This window comes from Athene noctua, chromosome 1 (genome assembly GCF_965140245.1).
Source record: "Athene noctua chromosome 1, bAthNoc1.hap1.1, whole genome shotgun sequence".
Classification (NCBI taxonomy): domain Eukaryota; kingdom Metazoa; phylum Chordata; class Aves; order Strigiformes; family Strigidae; genus Athene; species Athene noctua.
Window position 1 is genome coordinate 33,541,675 of NC_134037.1, and position 22,059 is coordinate 33,563,733.

The 22,059-nt window shown below is 34.4% G+C and overlaps 1 protein-coding gene across 5 annotated transcripts in view; it reads left to right on the plus strand.

Annotated features, from left to right (window-relative positions):
* ADGRB3 (adhesion G protein-coupled receptor B3) overlaps positions 1-22,059 on the plus strand; it is a 478,609-nt gene that overhangs the window by 230,157 nt on the left and 226,393 nt on the right. For all 5 annotated transcript variants that reach the window (XM_074895819.1, XM_074895821.1, XM_074895820.1 and 2 more), the window contains 3 exons: positions 2,445-2,639; positions 9,195-9,263; positions 14,161-14,269. In XM_074895819.1, coding sequence (XP_074751920.1) covers positions 2,445-2,639; positions 9,195-9,263; positions 14,161-14,269 — 373 coding nt within the window. The remainder of the gene's footprint in view (positions 1-2,444; positions 2,640-9,194; positions 9,264-14,160; positions 14,270-22,059) is intronic.

Here is a 22,059-nt window from a genome sequence, read left to right on the forward strand (position 1 = left end):
AAATGGGGGGGTGAACCTACAGGTGGAGCAAAAAGAAGCAAATTAATGCAATATAAAATAACACATTGAATAGTTTGACAACTTTCCTACCAGTGTTTTATAGAAGCAGAAGAGTGTGGTACAGTTTTTATGAGGACTGATCTCTTTGCTGTTGTTACTGGAATTAAAAGAACCTCTTTGTTCTCTCTTGTGTGATGCCTTTCCCACAATACATCCTGAGGCATATGTTAGATTTGGGAGTTCAGCTTTATGGACTGTCTTCTATGTTGTACATCTTTTGGGCTTGACTAAAGATACACTGAACATTGTTAATCCTCAAAATCTGGAAATACGCTCTGGGGTCAGTGAACAGCTGGACGAGTTCCCGCAAAAGTTCTGCTATTCTCTTGTTACTGTGCTAGATGATGCTCTTTTAATTTGCTACCCAGACACAGCTTGGGAGCAGATGAGGCAAATAGCAACATTTCACAGGCACAATCACAAATCAAATTCTCGTGTGCTTTTGCTTGTTCCCAAGAAAGTAGTTTATAATGTTATGTATATAATATCAGATCCCTGAATTTACTCAGATGAACTTTCTTCCATTCTTGTACCTTTTTCTCCACTATTATTTTTCTATAAGATTACTTTCAAAGCCTCCTTCTAAAATGAATAGAAACTGAACAAAAGGATTTCTGCAAGCAAGCTTTTTGTCAAATTACTTATTATATTATTCTGAAGACTGAGGGAGGTATTTCTGCTAAAATATTTGTTAAAAAAACCCAGTTAATTGCCTCAGTTCTCACTGAAACTTTTGTTGAAAATATTTGATTGTATAATCATGCCTGTAACTCTGAACTCATGGTATAGAGCAGATTCATTCCCTGTCAATTCTACAGCAGGCAGGTGTTCTCCCTTAAGTCTTAAGTATTTCTAGGGTTTGGGTAAGCTTGTTGTGGTCCATTAACAATCCCCAGCTGCTACAAAGATGACTTAAGGCCATAGACATAAGTTGAAACAACCCCTTCACCCAGCCCCAGCTGTGTTACATATGTCTAGTTTATCTCAAGACAGGTTAAGAATGTAACCAAAGTATGAGCGAATAGCATGAAGAAAAAAGTATTTAGATTGAGTATGTTAAAGGATAATTGCATTTTAAAAATTACTTTAATGAAAGTTATTTTGAAAATTCTAGTCACTGTACTGTTTTTACTACATATCTATCCTTCTATTTTTTGTTTTTAATGAGGCCCCATATATCCACACAAAGTGGCTGGGGAGATCTGGAAGTGACAAAAGGTATCTTTATACTCTTCCTTCTCCTTCACCACCAAATTTTGTTAGATTAGTCATCCTTCTCTTTATATGTCAGTAATAAGGCCAAGTTAAAAAGCAATTGAAGATACATTCACAGATGTGATGTCAGCATTTTGGTTGCCAGTTGCACAGATTTTTCTCTTTAGCCCTCCTGCTTAGAGTAAGGTCTAAGGTCTCAGGTCATTTATGTTTCTTTTAGCTTCAGTTTGGAAGAACTTGTGTTTGTATACATAAATTTATATGCACATTTCAAAATAGGTTGTTTAAACCATTGCACTCTTTTTCAGCCTTGTTTGGCTTTGTGACATCTTTGTGATACACTGTGCATATTCCTGGGATGCTGAGTCAGCTTTAAGAGTTAATCAGATCCACAAGTTCAGCTTCTTATCAGGAGGATTCTTCTACCTGCATATATGTTTTGTACATATATGTAGTACATATATGTTACATACGCCCTGTACAGATCTACAGGGAGAACTACCACCAAAGTATGCTCTCTTGGCTGATACACAGGAACAATTCATAATTTAATTTTCAATTCTTGAAAAAACAAACAGGATTGTTCCAAGTTAGCACCTTTGTGTTGTTAGTGCTACAGAAGAAAGCACCATAATCAGCTTCCACCTAAACCATTGCTCTTGTATTGACTAGCCAAGCTGGGCTGGCAGAGATGGAGGGTATACATCTAGCAAACTAGATTTTATAATAACAAGGACTGCCTTAGCATTTACTCCTTTCAGAGCTTTTTGTTGTTTAGTGGCAACAGTGGTTGTACAGCTGTTCCTCTAGGGAAGATCAGTTCCTTGCTACATCATGGCAGTAGATTAAAGCTGCAGTCCAGCCCATGGAGTTCCTTTGAGAACATGGTTGTTAAGAAACTGTTGGTGTCCAAATAGAAGCAAATGGGTGAAATATGACAGCTTCAGAATTTTTCAGTGTAAAATCCATGATTCTCTGATAAACATAATAATTCTGTCATCATAGTCTACTATTTTTTCTTCTCTTTAACAGGATGAACTTTGTTATAATGGCTTTAAGATTTAATAGTATAATAGCTTTAATATTCAATATTTTTGTCTGTTTAGCATTTATCATACCTTTTTCTCAGTAAAGTAGGTTCTGATACTCATTTTGTTCTTCTGCTACAGATTAAAGAGCACCTTGCCAAGGGACAGAGGATGTTGGCTGGTGATGGCATGTCCCAAGTAACCAAGACACTATTGGATTTAACTCAGAGGAAAAACTTTTATGCAGGGGACCTTCTTATTTCTGTGGAAATTCTCAGAAATGTTACAGACACATTTAAAAGAGCAAGTTATATCCCTGCATCTGATGGGGTGCAGGTAAGAGAAACACTGTAAAGGTAATGTTTCAATTGATGGAGTTCATGTCAGTATACTGCATGTCACCTATTTTACCCACTGAGGAAACTAAATCTTCTGAATGATAGACATAAATATTGTTCACTTAAAACTAAGATACAAGTGTAAAATAGGATGTCAGCTACATTTAATGAGACAAATATCCAAAACAAGATAGCAATTAAAAAATGTAAAATCCTTTCTTTGTAAAATTGTAAGTATCTTTCACTTTCAAGGTTTGGTTTGATTGATAGGGATGTGTTGGTATTTTGCTGCACTAAGCAATTTGCTAGTGTTGTTTGTTCTAGTTCATTTCAGTTCAAAAATCTATCCACAGCATTTAGGTATGTAATTCTGGCATTGCTTCTTCAGTTCAAATAAATAAAGCTCATTAAAAGTGCACAGGAGTGATGGATAGTACGTTTGATACGAGTCTTCCATTTCACATGTTAGATTAACTCTTCCTGTACGACATGCTAATTAAAATACTATCAGAGGTAAAACCACTATAATTATTTCTACATAATGGGCTGCACAACTCATTGTGTAATGTTCATTAAAATAAATATTTCACAGGGCTTCCAGATCAGGATATTGGTTTCATCTATACCTGAGAATTTTAGACACTTTTCAAAGACTGTAGATGCACTGAAAAAGAATACTAAGAGGATAGATATATATATATTATTTATGAAAAAGATAATTTAATGAACATTCATAAATTCATAATAAGGTTATTAATGCAGGTCATGTGTACATATTTGTTTGTGTAAAGGTAAGCATAGATTATAAATAGGTTTTGGAATATATGCATACAGATAAATGGAGGTATTTTGGAGAAGATCATTTTTTCCGAGTTAAGTTTTTAAGATCTTGCTATTATATTTTCAGTTTTCTTGTCTTTCTATCCACAAAGAAAAATAAACTTCTATATAAAACCATTTCTTGTGTTGGCCTGTAGCCAGCTGGAAGTAATATCTTTTGAGCTGTGCTTTTCTAAAAGTATTCTGGCTGGACAATCAAGTATTCTGGCTGGACAATCCTTTTTTTTTTTTTTTTAATTGTATAAGAGTCACTATATTTTCCTACTTTCAGTAAGTTTTCCTACTAAACAGGGTGTTATTTACTGAAAACTTTTCATACATTCAACAGTTTGACAGCCCAATGTGACTTTTCATGGTTCACAGGCTCAACAGAAATCTGTGGTAGAACCAGCCTTGAGAAACTGCTTGGCACAAGTGATTTTGTTCATGGGCTTAGTAGATCAGGTCATTTGCACTTTACACACATTAGAGAGAATTTGATTCTTTTCCCACTAATGACAGTGCCAAAAGTTCTGTTCCCTTCAGCAATGTACAGCTGTTTCCAAATTATGTAATAGTATTCTGTCAGAATCTGGCAAAATGATTAGTACAATTTTAATAATTTTTTATTAATCAGTTTGAAGTGAAGAAATGAAAAAAGGCAAAAATTGGTAAACCGTACTGTGAATGAAATAATGCAGGATTTATCAAACAAAAGAACTACCCATATCTCAGGATTTGGATGCCTAAATAACAAGAGCTCTTAAATCCTGCTGATAAAAAGGCACTGAAACAGAAAAAAAAAAAAAAAAGACAAATTGCAAGCTAAGGCAAAATCTAAAAAACAGTGCATAGTGTTCAGAAAAGTATGTGAAATCAGAATGAAGCCTCTGATTTGCATAGGGGATATACTAAGCAATGTTCCTGTTACTGACATCTAATGATATAAAATTAAATCCTGACTCAGTAACATCAGTTTGAATTTTACTGTCGACTTTGAGGAAATCAGGATTTTCCCATATGTAAATGTAGGTCATATGCTACCATACTCTGGAGGGTTGTATTTAATTTTTATTTCCACTATCATGCATTTTCATACTTTCTAGCCATCAGCAAAGTAAGTGACAAAAAAGTTAAAATTAAATTAACTTGCACAAAAATACCAAGATTACTCTTTCTGAGGAAGCTCTGTGTGGTGTTCTAATGAATTCCATTTTATTCTTTGCACTAGATAAAGAGTATAATTTCTTAGATGTTGAGTTTTTGTTTTAAACAAATTCTCAGAAAAGCATGAGTGAGGTTTAAAATCCCTGAAAATAATTTATCGTTTTGTATGATATCAGAAAAGTAGATTATTAATTATGGGTAACAGTATTTTTTGAAGGTCCATTAAAAAAATCCCACACCTCAACCTCCTTTAAAACTGAGAAAGGAAAAATGTGTAAGTCTGAGTATATTTGCTTCTTATACATTCCATCTATCTGGATAGTTCCTCTAATGTCTGCAATCTCTGGCTTATATCCAGTATTAATATTTATGAATAGTGCAAAAGATGTGATTCAGAGACTCCATAAAAAAAAAGGAATGAACAGAAAAGTGAGATCAAATTTGAAAATTTCAGGCTAATTACTCAAAGTGAAGATGGCACTTCCTGATTTAATGCATAGAAAAAGCCACCGTGTTTAGGCAAACAGATACCAAGAGCAAAACAAAGCTTCCAAAATATGCATCTAGTTATTTATTATATGACTGGTTTTCTTTTTGCATATTTTAACCTTTTTTGAAAATTTAAAAATTAATTTTTATTTCAACAATATTTATGTATACATTACATATACAGTGTCAGGAAGAAAAATAACCATATATGAGGCAGTTAAACAATGTGGAAGGTATCCTGCATCAGTGACTGAAAATAGCAGTATTGTAGCAGAAATAGCAGAAACAAGAGTTATGCAATTATTCTACAAGCAACGTCTTTCTCTTAATATGGGAATTACTTTAAAATATATTATGTAAGTACACTTAGGCTATGAGGTGGCCACTGTGCTATACTTGTGTAAGAAGGGGACTACCTGGAAGATAATTAACATTTTAAATAAGCATAATGTAAATAACATTTTGAGACACTTTCCGGAACTGGTCTATGAGTGCTTGAACTACCTTTTAAAGTCAGGATGGCAGGAAAGGAATTACCTTTCAGAATAGGATGACAAAGTGATTTGTACAATATCCTGTTTCAACGACCAATGGGAAACAAGGTTTCTCCCTAAAGAAGTTAGAGCGGTATAATACCATTTATATTAGCCACAGGGACCACTGCTGTCAGTCAGGGGATTAACAGGATTGCCCAATGCTTTTTTACCCCACCTTCCCCCTCCCAGACACACACTCTCTATGCTGAAGTCCAAAAGTGGAGGTGACTTAAGGCTATCCATTAATTCCTCCTAGGGAGGAATTATTCTCTAGCTGTATAAAAGGATTTATGACAGCTTTATTCCTGCAGAGAGGGTCAGAGGACTTGGACTAAAACAGACAACTGCAACCATTGTATTACAGAAGAAAAAGATTGAAAAGAAGGAAATTAAATTAGGAAAACATAATTGTTCATTCCCAGCTATAACTGACATTATCCTGAGAAAAGCCTGGGTAAAAATAAAGGACTTCAAAATCTGGCCCTGGCTGTCACAACATTTTCTATGGTGGCCAGTTCAGTAATACATAAGACCTGCCATGAAAGGAAGGAGCTTGATTCTACAAGGGGGTCTGTCATTTACTGCAGTAATACCATGAGATCACATCCATAATGCTTCTTAAATTTATCCTTCATACCTGTCAATCATTTTACTAAAGGGCAATGTTGTTTCTTGAAGCATTAATGCAATGAACAAGAGAATAGTCAAAGCAGGTGAAAGACTTTTTAACCCCTGTTTCTCTGTCACATTTTTGGAGTGCATCTCATATCTATTCATTATTGAAGCAGCAAAGCCATTTAATTGTCTCTGTGTTTAATTCACAAAGCACCGATATTCCTGACTGAAAAATCTTCATACATCTCAGTCTTCACTGCTACCACAGATATGACATCAACCAGAGGTAGAAATATAGAAAAAAAAAAGATCGTAAGAAGCAAGATATTCTTGTCACTAGGTTCATATACCCTATCTATGGTTTATTGGCAAGTACAAAGTACATATTAAATCAATTATTAGTCATCTTTTGTTTGTGCTTGAGTCTAGAATTATTTATAAACTTTTTCACATATATATCTATTAATTATTGATAATTTGAATGCTTTCATGTAACTAAAATAAACATAAGATTAATTGAACACATAAGATTATTAGCAAAACCATGGCATTTCTCATCTACAAGAAACAGGTATACCTCCTGTGTGATTTTCAGGCGATATAGGCTACTCCAGATAGATCTCATTACACAGGCATGGACACTTTTTCAATTAAGGCTTAGACTGTTTGACTGTTTCTGCAGGGGAATCAGTGGCTGCAATGTAGTGCAAAACTAGCTTTGAACCAGCTTCTTAGTATGATAAATTATCACACACTGAGCTCCGTGCTGCTGCAGATAGACTACTGCTGGCACCCTAACATGTTAAAGTTAGCTAAAATTTCTGTCCACTGCATCTCCACAGTATTACACTGGAAGAGCACAGAACTATCATGCTTTTAAAAGTGTTTTCCTGAGGCAAAATCCCCCTAAAGCCAACCCTACCTAGTAGAACTCTTTGCCAAAATCATAATGTCCTAGAGTAGATGTGGTTATAGTGCCATGCAACTGCTTTGACCAGTATGGTTTATTTTATTAGGGGGACCAATAAAGCTATACATTTTTCCTAGCTGAAATTGCATTTATGCAATTATGATTTCCCAACCTGGTTAAACTGGCAAATCCTAAACTATGGTGAATACTAAATTACTCTTTTAAGTAAATACTTTTAAGTATTTTGCATGAAAGGTATTCTTGGTATATAAGCTATATGTAGCTACATTTTACTCATCTTCAGCTTAACTGGAAATTTCCTTTCTGTATCACTGCAAATTGGATCAAACAATGAGAACATTTTTCTTTCATGTCCTGTCTTTATCCCTCATCATCGCACCCCAATGCATACTTGTCACTTTCACAGGAACTTGCTGAGACATTTCCTTTCTTTTCATGAAGGTTTGTGTTACTTAAGCTTATGGATATTCTGTTACTGACTTCAGTGAGAGAAGTGTGCCCTCATTAATGTACATGATTACTTTGCCCAAGTTCACCAAAGTGTCAGTCACAGCTATGTTAAATTTTCCAAGTTAAAGCAGTTTTTATTCATGTAGGTATTATGGTTAGCATAATTAACTTCCTAATGAAGAGGCAAAGATGGATCATCCCACTTGCCAAGTAGTTACAGTAAGGACTGTATTAAACTGGTAAAAATATTTTTATGTAAAAGTAATTTTAATGTAAAAAAAATTGTTTTCACAAGTTTTATTTGATTTTGTATCCTACAATGTTTTACTTACATGGTTGTGAGACACCTAAAATTTCCACAATATTTTGACATGAATGTCTTTTCAAGCACAACCACAGTATCCATAGTACTCTAAGGTTGGAAGTTATTTCTGATCTCTGATATTCACTATGCAGTCAAATGCTTTGTGCTTTTATTAAACAGTAAGTTAAAGTTACTTCTTGCTTAAACCTTATTTAAGCCCTATTTATGCCCCCAAAATGGCTAAAAGTAAGTGCAGGTGAGGGATTAATCTGAGTTCCAATACGGTCCTATGGTTGGTATTCCACTAAAAGGTTTTTCAGAGGTTGTGAGGATCTTAATTGCACTCCTCAGCTAAGGTCAGTGGAAACTACATGTATCTTTTATGAAGGAACAGATAAATTATAATTGACAAGCTGTAGACAAAATTGACATTCTCCACAAAAAGTGATACAGAACTGAGACGAACAGACTGCACAAATTCCTAGCTTAGGTGAAGAAGTTGGGAATACAAACTGATAGAGAGAGCAGACAAAATTAGAAAGGAAAAATCTTTGGAAACACTTGGAAGAAAGTTTTTTTTTTTAATGCTTGATTTAATGCATGATTAAAAAAAATAAATGCTAAATATTTTTTCCTTACGGTTAAATGAATAGGAGAATCAGATAAACAGTTTAGCATCGAATAAATAGAAATTAATTATTCCTTTTCTGTTGAAATTATTAAAAGAACAAAGGCAAATGTAACTTCTAAAAAGTAAGATGAACCTGGTTTCACCCTGCATTTGTCAATAAAATACCATAGTATGCCCTATTTATGGTCATTAAGGATCATTTTCATGTTTTGAATAGAAACTAGTGACCCTGAGCCTAGCGTTTTCATAGTATACTTTGTTTATTTGAAAATATGTAGTTGTCTAGTTTCTGGAATGAGAGCAATTTGAAAATAGAACACCATCACATTTAGAAGTTTAGGAAGTTTAAAACAGTTTATATTTTATACAAAGCAGTAGTATGGAACCTGAATATATGGCCAAAAATGAACAATTAACCATAAAATATATGTGCTCTTTTATCAGTCTAATATATTATTTTGTTGTCTCATCTCTTCCACTGACAGAAAATAGGCTGCAGAATTGCATCTGTAATAGAGAAAAACAAACTTCCTTAGCATCAATTTAAGGATATGACTGTTTCTGTCATTGAAAGTAATTCTACTTTGACTTCTATTTAATTGATTTTTCAGAACTTCTTTCAAATCATTAGTAACCTCTTAGATGAAGAAAATAAAGAGAAATGGGAAGATGCACAACAGGTAAGATTTGCATTTTGTAACTCATCAATTAAAAAAATTAGAAACTGTATTTTGACAGTCACTGCATCAGATTCCACACATTATTTCAGTAAGTCATGATAAAGTGGAATATATGGTTTCAAAAATCAGGTTAATCATACACGCTGCTGTAGATGAAAGGAAATCCTAAGTGAGACAATATTTTGGAAATAACTGATCCTTTTCAAAAAGGAGTAATACCAGAACCCATTGGCTAATTCCTTAAAGTTATATAAGAATATAAAGTGCTTCTCTTTGTGAACAGATTTCCATTGCATTCCATGGTATTACTCATTATGTCTTTCTTTTTCGTGTTGTATGAAATACATATGAAATCTGAAAAATGCTACTAAAGGCTAGCTGCAGTGATGTTTTTATTAAACAGAACACATCAGAACTCACCTAAAGAACTCATACAACACCACCAAAGAACTTACAGAAATCCAAGCAGTAGACCTTTTTTAAAAGGTTGTATTTATAATAACAATTCTGATCCTTAAGACTGATGAATTTCAGGACTAAGTTAGATATTGTGATAGTACTTTACAAAATAGTAAAGTCTAACAAAAATCATTAATTTATAACAGGAGAGTTTAAAATCCAAATGAAACAAATTTTTTGCTAGCATATATGTATTTTCTACTTGCCTATTCCAAGAGCATTTTGGGACAATGTTAATATTTACATTCTACCACAGAACTACCAAATTTTTTCCGATACAAGTAACAGTGGCAATGGGGATGAACAGATAATTATGTACAGAGAAAAAATTATGGAGGTAGTCAAAAGCAGTAAAACATTTCTATATGAAGAATGATTAAAGCAAGCAAATATTTCAGTATGGAAAAAAGTCAACTGCGCTTATGTGCAATAGAAGCTTTTAAAATAAGGAGTGGATTGGAGAATGTGATGCAGGAATAGCTAATCTATTCACTAGTATTTCTTGTAAAATAAATAAAGGACATAAAATAGTGGCAGGTTCAGAATGAATACTAGGAGATACTTTTTCTACAGAAAGTCAGGTTGCAGGACTTCACTGTCACTGAAAGTACATGAGTTAAAAAGGTAAACAGACAATGAAAGGAAAGTCCATATAGGACTGGTTATGGAAAGATCCTGGTTTTGCTTAAGGAAGTTTTTTTGGGGAAAAAAAAAAAAAGTGCTAAAAGCTGGGGAAGATTTCCAAATGAAGTATCGCTATGTGCATGCCCCCTTATACACTTCCTTAGAAATCTATTTGCCACTGTCAAAGGCAAGAAAGTACCTTACATAGATCTTTGGTCTGCTCTTGTAGGTCATTGCCACTGTGTTACATTGATACTTGAAATTTACTCACTTTTAATGTGATTCTCAGTAAATCACTAGATTTTGAAGATCTTTGAAGCTATTTAACTTCAATTTTGTATGTTCATCTTTATAATATGACTAAGAAAGAGAAGATCAGGACCTTTTGCTACCAATTCAAACCTTGCAGTGGTCATATGATGCTGCAGCTGACCCATTGTAATTTAGCCAGCAATTGTATTTTTCTTTTGTTGTTTTTCTTTTTCTCTGTATAAGAGCCAGCTACAAAAATAGACTAAGTATGTCATTTTCTTCAGTGGTGATGGATGGAAGCAGCAAAAACACATGTATGTGGGCAGTTTCTATAAACAGCACTAAGGTTAAAGAACCAATATTAAGCAACTATTTTAGCCCCACTAATGAACAGACAGAATACCACTCCTTATGTTACCAGTCTTGTCATCTTCTACCTCCCCTCTGACTGCCTGTCCATACCATGTCCACCACCTGTCCCGCGAAGATCAGGGGATGTCACCTGAGAGGAAATGGTGAGAACATGGAGATAGAAGAGGGAACAACAAATTACCAGTTTTCACCCCTCAGTGCTGCTGGTAGAAGAAGTAGTGTTGAAAAAGGGAGAGGGGACAACTTATTTCTTCCTTTCTGTAGCTCTTTCTCTCTGCCTGGTAATTCATTTTCTTGTGGACCTGAGTACATCACTGGTAGGCAGGCAGGAACCCAACCAAGCACCAAGATGAGCTGAATGCAGGAGCAGCGGGACCATAGCTACCTGGTTACAAAGCTGGGGAATTCACTAAATCTTAGGCTCCTGAGCTATGTCACCCAAAATAACTATACCACTGGTCTTGTTACTGTTCTTGGGCAGTTACACAAGCAATCTTAAAGCAACTATTGAAACAAATAGCTCTTTGTACTGGCTAGTAAGGGTGAGCTGAACTCCTAAGTACACCTAAAATTCTTTTTTTTTTTCAGTGTTGAAAACAAACAGTTTTTTCTATACAGAATATTATTTTCTATCATATTTTGGATAAAACACTGAAACATTATGGTTAAATAGAATTTGATTTTAAAACAGAAACAGTATTATTTTAAATTACTATGTCTTGTGCAAAGACTTTTTTAGGTCAAAATCAAGATAGGAATTGAACTTGAAAAGAATGTGCATAAGTCATTATGTGCTGTGAATGCAATCTAGTGCAAACACTATTGACTCATTAAAAAAGAGTAAAGGTGATTCTGTTTCCAATTCAGCCACTCAGCTTACTTTTTTTTTGGTAATGAAATATGACAAACCAAGGGGCAGTCCAACCAACTCTTTTTGCCAGCTTGCATGGTTTTCTTGAACTCCACAGCTACTGTTAGCCTAGCTCTCTTAGCCTGTTTTCTGGATTCTTTGCTGGAAAGAAAATCTTACTCACTGTCAGCAAACTGCTGACTTTCTATCAAGTATACAGCTGCAATGCCTCAGCACATCCTTTTTTCTAGATTAAATGCCAGCAGTTGATGCCATTAATTACAGGTTATATAGCATTCAGATGAGCAGCACTCGCTTTAATACTTGCTTTTGTTAAAGAGTACAATGCGTAAATTTATATTGGTGTTTCAAAACACAGGAGCTATTCTGCATATTTTTCATCACCATCTGTTGGCATCCTATTGATTAACCAGTACTTCAGATACATAAAAATGAAGAGTACCTCTATAACACTGACTGTTCAACAGTCTCTGCTGAAGTTCTTACTATAAAATTTTACGTGCAAAAAACTAGGGTGAAAAAATCTTTTCACTTAAATTTATCCATAGTACACAATCTGGGAGTATGTGTGCTCTGAATGAGATGGATGCAAAAACCATACTTACTACATCAGTAATTTACAATTAAAAAATGGAAGTTAAGTCTCCTTCACATGAAGCAGCATTTGCAACCTATTAAGATCATAAATGTAACAACAATTTATTCATAGAAATGGTATTACTGCTCTAACTTTTATAAAAAGATCAATGTAGAAAACAAAGCATATTGTGCAATTCTCTATCCTGAATGGAGCAGCTATGGATATAGACAGATAAAGCAAATGAAGATGGAGTGCAGCATGCTGGAATTTATTGTCTCTATAGGCATTTTTTAGTGTCTGCAGTCCCAGTAGTGGAAAGAATGAGTTGAATGTTGCTCATAAAGTGAAATTTGGAGATCTCACTGATATGAAGAAAAAGCATCATGAACAGGTCATTTTCTATTTGCTTTTTCTATTGCAAAATACTGTATTGCTGAAAATTGTCCTGTTCATATCAGGCCATAACAACAAAAAATTATTTTTCATGTTTGTGATATGAGCAGAATTTTTAAGGTTATTAATAACTGGTTTGACCCTCAATGCAGTTTTGATGATGCATCATTATTGTTAAATATAAAAAAATTTTAATGTGTTTGTGATCATAGTAGCTTACAGCTTTGCAAATAGGTTACATTTCTTGGAAATGTGCTAGTCCTTACCAATTTGAAAGTCATATTGAGACACTGCATTAGCAATGCAAAGGTGACTGCAATTTATCTTAGTTTACTGTGCCCCGTTCTGGGGTCCCCAGTATAAGACATGGATGCAATGCAATGAGCCCAGCAAAGAACCATGAAGATATGTAGGGGACCAGAACATCTGATATGCAAGGAGAAGATCAAAGAGCTGACACTATTTTGCTTGGAAAAGAGAAAGCTCAGTGGGGATCCAGTCAATGTTAAAAATTCCTGAGAGGAGACAGTAATGAAGACTGAGCCACTCTTCTCAGTGGTGTCTGGTGATGGAACAGAAAGAATGGGCAAAAATTAAAATACAGCAAATTCCACTGAAATATAAGAAAAAACTTTTCACTGTGAGAGTGATTGAATGCTCGAACATGTTGCACAGATAGGACCTGGGTTCTCTATCCTGGGAAGTGTTCAAAATCCAACTGGATGTAGAGGTGAGAAACCTGCTAGAGCTGATCATGCTCTGAGTAGAGAGTTGAACTAGATGAACTCCAGAGGTCCCTTCTGACCTCAGATATTCTATGATTCTACTTCTCCACATCAGCAATGAAAATAGTGTTACAGTAACAATTTATATTGCTTAAATATTGATTAAAGCAACAAAGGTTTATTATGCTGGAGAAGCCATGGTAAGATTTGCATTCAGCTGTTTGTGTCAATAGTTCTGAAGTTATTGAAGATATCTTCTACAGGAAGGGAAAATATTTTAATTAGAATTATTCGGGAATATGAAATGCTTTAACCATTAATGAAAGTAGTGGCCAGTAAATATTTTTTTATAAGTGCAGTGACTTAGAGTAAACATTCCACAGTTCTAGCACAAAGCTGTTTTCACACAGCTTTATGGGAAGCAGTGTCTGTTCACATGAGGATCTAATGACAAAATGGTTGTTCTACTGTGACAAAAAATGTTTGGTATTGAAACATGGGAAGAGCAAGTTGACTGTTAAATCTTACATTTCATTTGATGGCATTTAGATTTTATTTGAATTTGCTGCTGTAGAGATTTTGATATTATAGTTAACAGCATGTCAAACCTTCCTTTGCTAGATCTATCCAGGCTCAGTGGAGTTAATGCAGGTGATTGAAGATTTTATACACATTGTTGGAATGGGAATGATGGACTTTCAGAATTCATACCTAATGACTGGAAATGTAGGTAAGAAATAGGAATTTCTTCTATCAAATATATGACCTATTGAAATTGCAAGTATGTACTATAGAGTGGCTGCTTCTATCACAATCCAGATTGGGCTGCTTCTCCTCCTCCAGATTACTTCTGTTGCTTGGTTATCTCCCCGCTGGTTTAAGACACTTGGTATGCCTTACACATTGGACTTCATAATCATAACTCAAGATTTAAATGCAAAGTTTCAGACTCTAAATAAAATTCAGAAAATACTCATCAGAATACTATGAATTCTAGGGATATGTTAGAGCATTTCCAGGATATATAGTGTTTCAAATTCTAATTTAGAAAATCATGCTAATTAAGGTAATAATGATATCCTTAATAGCTTGAGAAATGTTAACTTTGTTGACATGATCCATTCTATTCTCCCAAGGAACAGACTTTGCACATACATTTTGTCATGGTGTGATAATAATTATCATAAACAGATAAGCAATAATCTAAAAAAAAATCTATTAGTTGCCAAAATTAATTTAAGCCTACGGTTTCTTAAATCAGTTTTTTTTCTGTGTATGACAGATTCAAAATATTATTCAGTTTTATTTTTTGAACTTTGTTTTCAGCAATGGAGAGTGCCAGGCAAGGTAGTCAAATAATAACAAATACCAAATATGAAGATTCTTAGCAACTGAATTTCACTTATTAGTAGCCCTAAATGCTTTTGCAATATCACAGCATTTTATTTAAAATTCTACAACAAAAAATATTTGTTTGAAAAGCTCTTTTCTAAGCATTTTGTCTTTGCTTAGTATATTCCTTACTCAATTATCTTTGTATAGGTGCACTTCTGTAATACCAGGAAAGTATAAGATAGTTTTATGCCAGGAAAGTATGAGGTAGTTTTATGCCACGAACAAGTTCAAATTTTTTGTTTGTCTGATAGCTAAACTTCTGGTGTAGATAAATTCTTTCAGATTTTCAGTTATCATCTTCCTGCATCTATATGTCAGTCAGTTCTTCAGCAATTCAGTGGAATTAGTTAGAAAATATAGTCATTTAGAAATTAGTTGGCAGAATAAAGCAGGGAAATTGTTAGAATGTTACACTTGTGGTGCAATAGTAAATATTTATTATTCTTATTCGGTTCATATATAGATTGACAGGACTGTAAACAGTAGCCCCTGTAAGGCACAGCCTTGTATTGGAGACATGTCAAAGAACTCACCAGAAAGAACTCTGGCAGTCTTAAAATATTTAAAACATTTCAGTAGGCAGTATGAGGAACTTTAGCTTTTAACCAGTGATTTATTATTTCTGTTGTTTACTGTTTGCACTGTAGTACCACTTACAGCTCCTTCCAGTTGTCAGTCCTTCATTATGCTAGACCCTGTACGAATTTATAAAGAAAAGACAGTTTCTTGAAATGCTTGTTCCATGGCCTTTTTATGACAAAATAAAAGAATGAGAATTGAAGATCACAGCCTGTGCTGCTTGGCATGTTGTACTGCATTCTGATCTGTTTGCCCTCTGAAAAATGTGAAAAAAACAGTAGAAAATATTTTCAGAAGATGCATTTAAATAATATATTTCTCTACATATTCATGGCTTCAAGTGGGAAACAGCAACAACTTTCCAATTGAATCAGCAACTGTGCTGTGCACTGGCTAGTCTAGATAGCTGCGTAATCTTAACAGTCTTTCTTTTGATTATCTTTCTCTTCCCACATGTAAGATATATTTAGGCACTCAAGAGTGGGTCTGTTCTTAACTATATAACCATCAAAGGAATAGAAAGAAACTGAGGAAAGTAAAATTAATTTATACATTTATTCTGACTACCTAGCTCTGTGCCTTGACATATTGTGTGAGTTTATTGTCTCTGCTCAGTCAGTAATCAAAAAAGGACAAGGTCACTGCTATGCAACTCATTGACCAGAATACTTGAGCTCAGGTGACATGGTGAGATGGGGACTGAAGGTTGTTATCAGCAAGGAGTAATTTCTTACTTTCACAAAGAAAGAAGGAATGTATCTAGAGTAATTCAGTTTTAGTGAAGTTATCCTCAAGGGACTGGCATAACTGTGTCTGATTGGCTACGTACTTGGAACCTAGGGAACATTTATGTTGATCTCAACTGAGAGGAATGAACTATGAAGTTGTCTTCTCTTAGCATTGATTCTGCTGTATCAACAAGAGTTTAAAAATCTGTGAGATCTTGTTTATAATTTGTAATAACATTCTTGTCATTTAAGTCAGCAAACACATTTCCATGCAAGAAGCAGATATTTGCAGAAAGGAGGCCCAATATGCATCTTTAAACAGGACTATTCAATAGTTATTCCGCAGTTATTTACCATAAAATATTCCCTCAGCACCTTCAGATGTATATTTTCATTTTAGAATCACTCTGCATTTCAGATATATGAGAAAAAGTATTCAGTACTAAAGATGAACTGCTGCTTCTTGTCAGAAAAAAAAAAAAAATCCAGTTCTGTAGCAAATGTCACAGTATTGCACTGACTTCTTTGTTTCTGCTAATTTCAGTTTACAGGTTCATTTATAATTGAACAGCACTGTAGTGGTTCATATACAATTTGAACATCTAATTCTGTTTGACAGATATGCTAATCTCCTGAGATCCTCCACAGGTGGAATTTTATTTCCTCTTTCTTTCAAGTCACAGAAGCAAGTAACTGTGGCTTAAAAAATTGCTACACAACAGCCATGCTCAATGACTGTCCATTGTAGATCCTCAGCTCATGGCACATGGGAAGTAATGAAAGTTACCTCAACTATATGATAGCCTACACCAAGCTACATTTCTATACATTGGAGATAGCTAAGAAGGTCCATGAGGAAAGTTGCCATGCCACTGTTAAACTTTTCAGTGTAGTGGTTTCTAACTCCAGTTTTTTGTTACTTCTGAACAAAGCATCAGAAACTGGTTTCAAATTCAGATAAACCAATATCTGCTCTTTGGAGTTTATTTAGGCAGCTCAGTCAAATCAAATGCATTTCCATTAAAGCAAGGCCCATCTTCTCTTAGCTGTTGTCTCAAGGATAGAGAATATGCTATGAAAAATTTAACAAATGTAAAAGCAACAATTTGCTTTGATCATGCATGGGTGGGATAGATGGTATTTGTTTTGTGTGCTTTCAGTTCTATATTATATTCCTTTAAGAAATTATTAAGTGAAATAAAATCCTCTGATAGGAGGTGGAAGTCTCCTTCCTCATCCTGCTCTTTCTCCTTTATCCTCCACCTCCTCCTCCTCCTCAGGACCAGATGAGCAAGCACAGGAAAAGGATAGTGTGAAAAAACACCTTTTGCTACACACTCAGTCCCTGAATTAGCTGAAAGCGCAGGCCCACCTGCAAGGATACAACATGCAGTGGGAGAAAAACTTTTAAACCATATTGCTATTCTGTGTTAACTACTTGTTTTCAGCTTTCTCTGTTTTAAAAGGTGAGCTCCTAATTTCAGATCAAAGAATTAATCTTGGCTTTTAACAGCCTTTTGAATGTTTTTGGAGAGCTGAAGTCCTAACAAGATCCACTTCGGGGCTTTGGCTGATTTGGGGTCCCTATGCAGTAAACCACTAAGAGTTCTGAAGAAATGTACTAAAAGGTGGCTGAACTGCTATCAAGAAATATTCATGCTTTAATTTTAAAAAAATTGCTAGACTGAAAAATTGGAGTGCCAGAAACATAACTGTCTTTAAATGTATAGGTGTAATGTGGAACTGGAAAAAGGGAGCAGTATTAGGAGACAGATATTTCTATGGCAGATTAGGATTCTTTTGTAAAGGAAAATTTTCTCTCTGTTGTCAAATAAATTAAGATCAGCAGCCAAAAAACTGTTGAAGAAGACTCTCTTGTCAAAAATCAAGCTTACAGCTCTTAGAAGATATTAATGAGAATACCAAATAATCTTGAAGTGCAGTGTGTTTTCATGAATGTTATTTGGAACTGACAGAAAATAAACATAATTTTCAGCATGAAAAAAACACTTTTTGTTAATGTTAATTTTATGAATGCTGATGTTTGAGTGATCAGTAATGTTCTAAAATATGCAGATATCACAAAGTTATTTAGACTAGTCAAAGACAGGAAAAAAGATCTCCAGGGGGTATAGCAAAATGAAAAGAATGGGATATCCACTGGCAGATTAAATTCAGTGTTGACAGAGCATGTCAGAGGGAGTAGTTCAAACCATACATAATGTAGAAACCTAAAAGAATCCAGTAAAATCCCATGGTCACTCTTGAGCAAAGCTTAAAGAACAGCATTAGTGTGCAAAACCAGCAGTCTGTAGAAAATAAAGATTTAAAAAAAATTTTCAGTAGCCATCACTTGCAGTGCTCTTTTCAATTGAGATTATATGTTTGGGATTCATTTTACTAACTTTAAGCATCACAAAGTTTGCCAAAATTTCCCTAAGTTTTCTTCCTTTATAGTCAAGGGAAACTACTGCTCAGGAGAGCAATTCATACCATCTCAGACATCTAAAGTAAGGGCAAGGGTTGCCTTCTGGCAGTTCTTCCACTGGCTACAAAGACAGCCTGGTGACTAGCTTAGGCTTGAATGATTCATGTCATCTAAAGCAAAGAGGAGTGCTACTTAGTGAGTAAATAAAACTTGCAAACACAGAGGTTCAGTGCTACATGATAAAAAAACAAAAAACAAAAAACAAAAAACAAACAACAAACACCCAACCAAAAACAGATTGTGAACTGAAATGATTAGAACAGATATTTGAGAACAGATTGTTAAAAGGGACTAGATGTACGCAACTGGAAAGTGAATAAAAGAGAAACTAGGCTGACATCACTGTTTAATCTTTCTCACAGGAAAAACAAAGATTCTTAACTAAACTATACATTAACACATTTAATTATGAAGGAGCATGAGGCCAAGGTTTTAAGAGGTATAAAAACAAAGAGACGTCTACGTGGTGAATGCAGCTAGCTATGATATTATATGAAAAAATGAAGAGGTGTAAGCTGTGCTTTCATGCATAAATCAGCTTCTAACAGTCTGTTATCTCTCTGCTTAAAAATGGCTACTGTGACACTGGTACTCTGATGAGTAATCTGATCCAGTATAGTAACATGTAATTTTTCATTTAAGACTTCATCCTTAGCTGCTTAGATAAGCTTTATAAATGTTGGCAGAGAACAAAGTCTGATTTCTGCCTTCACAGACAGTCTAGGATGCTACAGGGGAGAAAATTTTAAAACAGTGTCCATTGTTTTGTGTCTTTGTTGTTCCCCCTTCAATCTTCCATTCCATGATCATATCCGTGAAATTTATACCAAAAGGTTAAATAACCTTGTAGGCTTATGGAGTGTATCTTAAAATTTTCCAGTCCTAGCTAGAGATATGTAGAAATGTTAGTGACCAAAGGAGCTTTCAGAAGATGTACCTACTCTAGGTGTAAGACACAAGCAATGGTACAACTTGCTAAGCTTTGGGAATCCTAGAAAATGAGCAAGCTGGATTTCTGTCTGTTACTGTGGGTTCATTAAGCTTTTCCCAAGGTAAGATTTTTAGGTCTTGTAAATTGTAGCTCCTGTTCATACTCTCTAGAAACCTCTTCACATTATATGGTTTGTTTACTTGTCCTAATGGTATCTGCCTGGTCTGCTTATTTTTTTGTATTAGAGTTAGTGATGTGTATCTTAAATGCAGCACTTGAGATCCTCTGACTCATATATCATAAATATTGTACTGGCCTAAAATATACCAAGAGACTGAATTGTTTTTAATGTTTGAAAGGGTCTTTTTTCAAATATATTAAAGAAGACAGAAAAAAAAAAAAAAAACACATCACTGATATTAACTTGTCCAAAGTTGTAAAGAAAATGTCTAAAATTCAGTCAGGAAACAACTATTTCAATAATTACATACATATGTACTCAGAATTAATTTGTAATTAAATTACTACTTGTTCTGAGGCTATGTCGTGCTAAAACACAGTATTGTGAAGTTTAAAGTGGATATTTTAGTATTTAATAAAAATTGAGATAGTAAAATTTCAACATTTTCTCCCAATAGAAAGAAAATTGGACCTGTCAGACAAATGAAAATGCAAATTCCATAGAATGGCCAGAAACATCCATTAAAATCTCTCTCCTGTTTCTGCCAAGTTATTCCAGAATAACTAATGTTTTCACAAAGCAAAATTTAAGGGTACAGCCTTTAAGGACCCATTGTGTGGATTGCACTTCTTATTTTTAAGGTGAAGAGGAATCATTCCTTGTAGTGTGTCATATTTAATGTATAAATACCTCTGTCATGATTAATACAAGTATGTTTGGTTGTGTCAAAAATTTTTCACAAGGTAAAAATTAAATGAAACTTGCATGGTCTTGCCATGAAATACATTCCTAATAGATATAAAAACAGAAGTGCCCTTTAATTCATGTAGAGTTTATATATTCAGATTTCTACCTATTTTTTGAATAACTAGTAAAATACACGGCAAAGTAAGCAATATTTAACTAACAATCTTTTCTTATATTTTATTACGTAATTTTGCTATATAGACTTTTGCCAGTTTCCATTCTCTAATATCCCATTTCTTCTCAAAACAGTCTAAAAGAGTCAGTGACCATCATCTTCCTGTTTCAGGCTAGGGTCTGGCTTTTATGACTGTGTCTATAAATATAATTTAAACATAAATTAAACATAAATCAAGAATAAATTAAAAAGGACCAAATGCAGGCTTGAGAACTGTCCCACAGTTGTTCATACTGTTTAATTCCTGGCACCTGCCCAAACAATGTCAAGGCATGGTTCAGTGGATAGTCCAGATGAAAAGCCAGTCCTGCTAGGCATAACTAATGCTTTCTTCTTTGCACTGTGGTGCATAGTTGGTCACACTCTGTTCTTGGATAGTGAGCACGGTGGTCAAAGCAATTACAAGTTCTGCCTTCTTCGCCCTGTTATTTTCATTCATGACATTGACTCCTAGTGCTAATCCTCTGTTTCACACTCAGATGTAGCCCACCAGTCTTTCCTGCCCCAACTGTTGGTTGAGCAGATGCTCTTCTATGTGAAAGCGAGCATCTGTCACATTTCTTTTTTCCCTCCTCAAAAAATCCTTCAACTTCCAAGATTCATACACAGCCAGTGTCACTACTGTTTTCCTATTCTTCATTTGCTCAAACCATATATAACAATCTTCTGGTTGCTAAAGGCTACCAGAAGAGACAGTTTTCAGACAAAAGAATAGGAAATCTACAGAGAAAGATCAATTGGAATCTTTTTATACCCTTATATACTTCTGTTCCATATATATTCATATCATTTCCTTTGCAGCAGCCTCAGCAATTCCTTGATCAGATCAATATGATGGCTTTCAGAAGACTCAATCTTTCTACACTGATTAAAGGGGAAAAACTTCATGCACACTTTGAAGGTCTAACTCATCACAGCATTGGACTTAATGCCTGAAGTAAATGATCCAGAGCTCATATTTCTTTCTCAATATCAGATAAGCTTATTAAATGATTCACGTTCCCTGAAAACTTAGCTGTGAACAGTGCATAAAAGACTAGATTTCTTTTTCTCTCTTTTCTAAAACCGCATACTCAGCGATCCTGAGGAAATACAGCTCTCAGTTACTTAAGATTAAAAATTACTATCAAGGGAATGTCTATATGAATCTTTATCAAACAATCTTCACAAATGTGAATAAAAATTTAACTCTATGAATATATTCATAGTAGTAATCATAATTCAGTAGTTAGTTTTATGTATACAATCTATTAATTATCAGCTAAATAAATTAACCATTCAGTATTTTTAAATGGG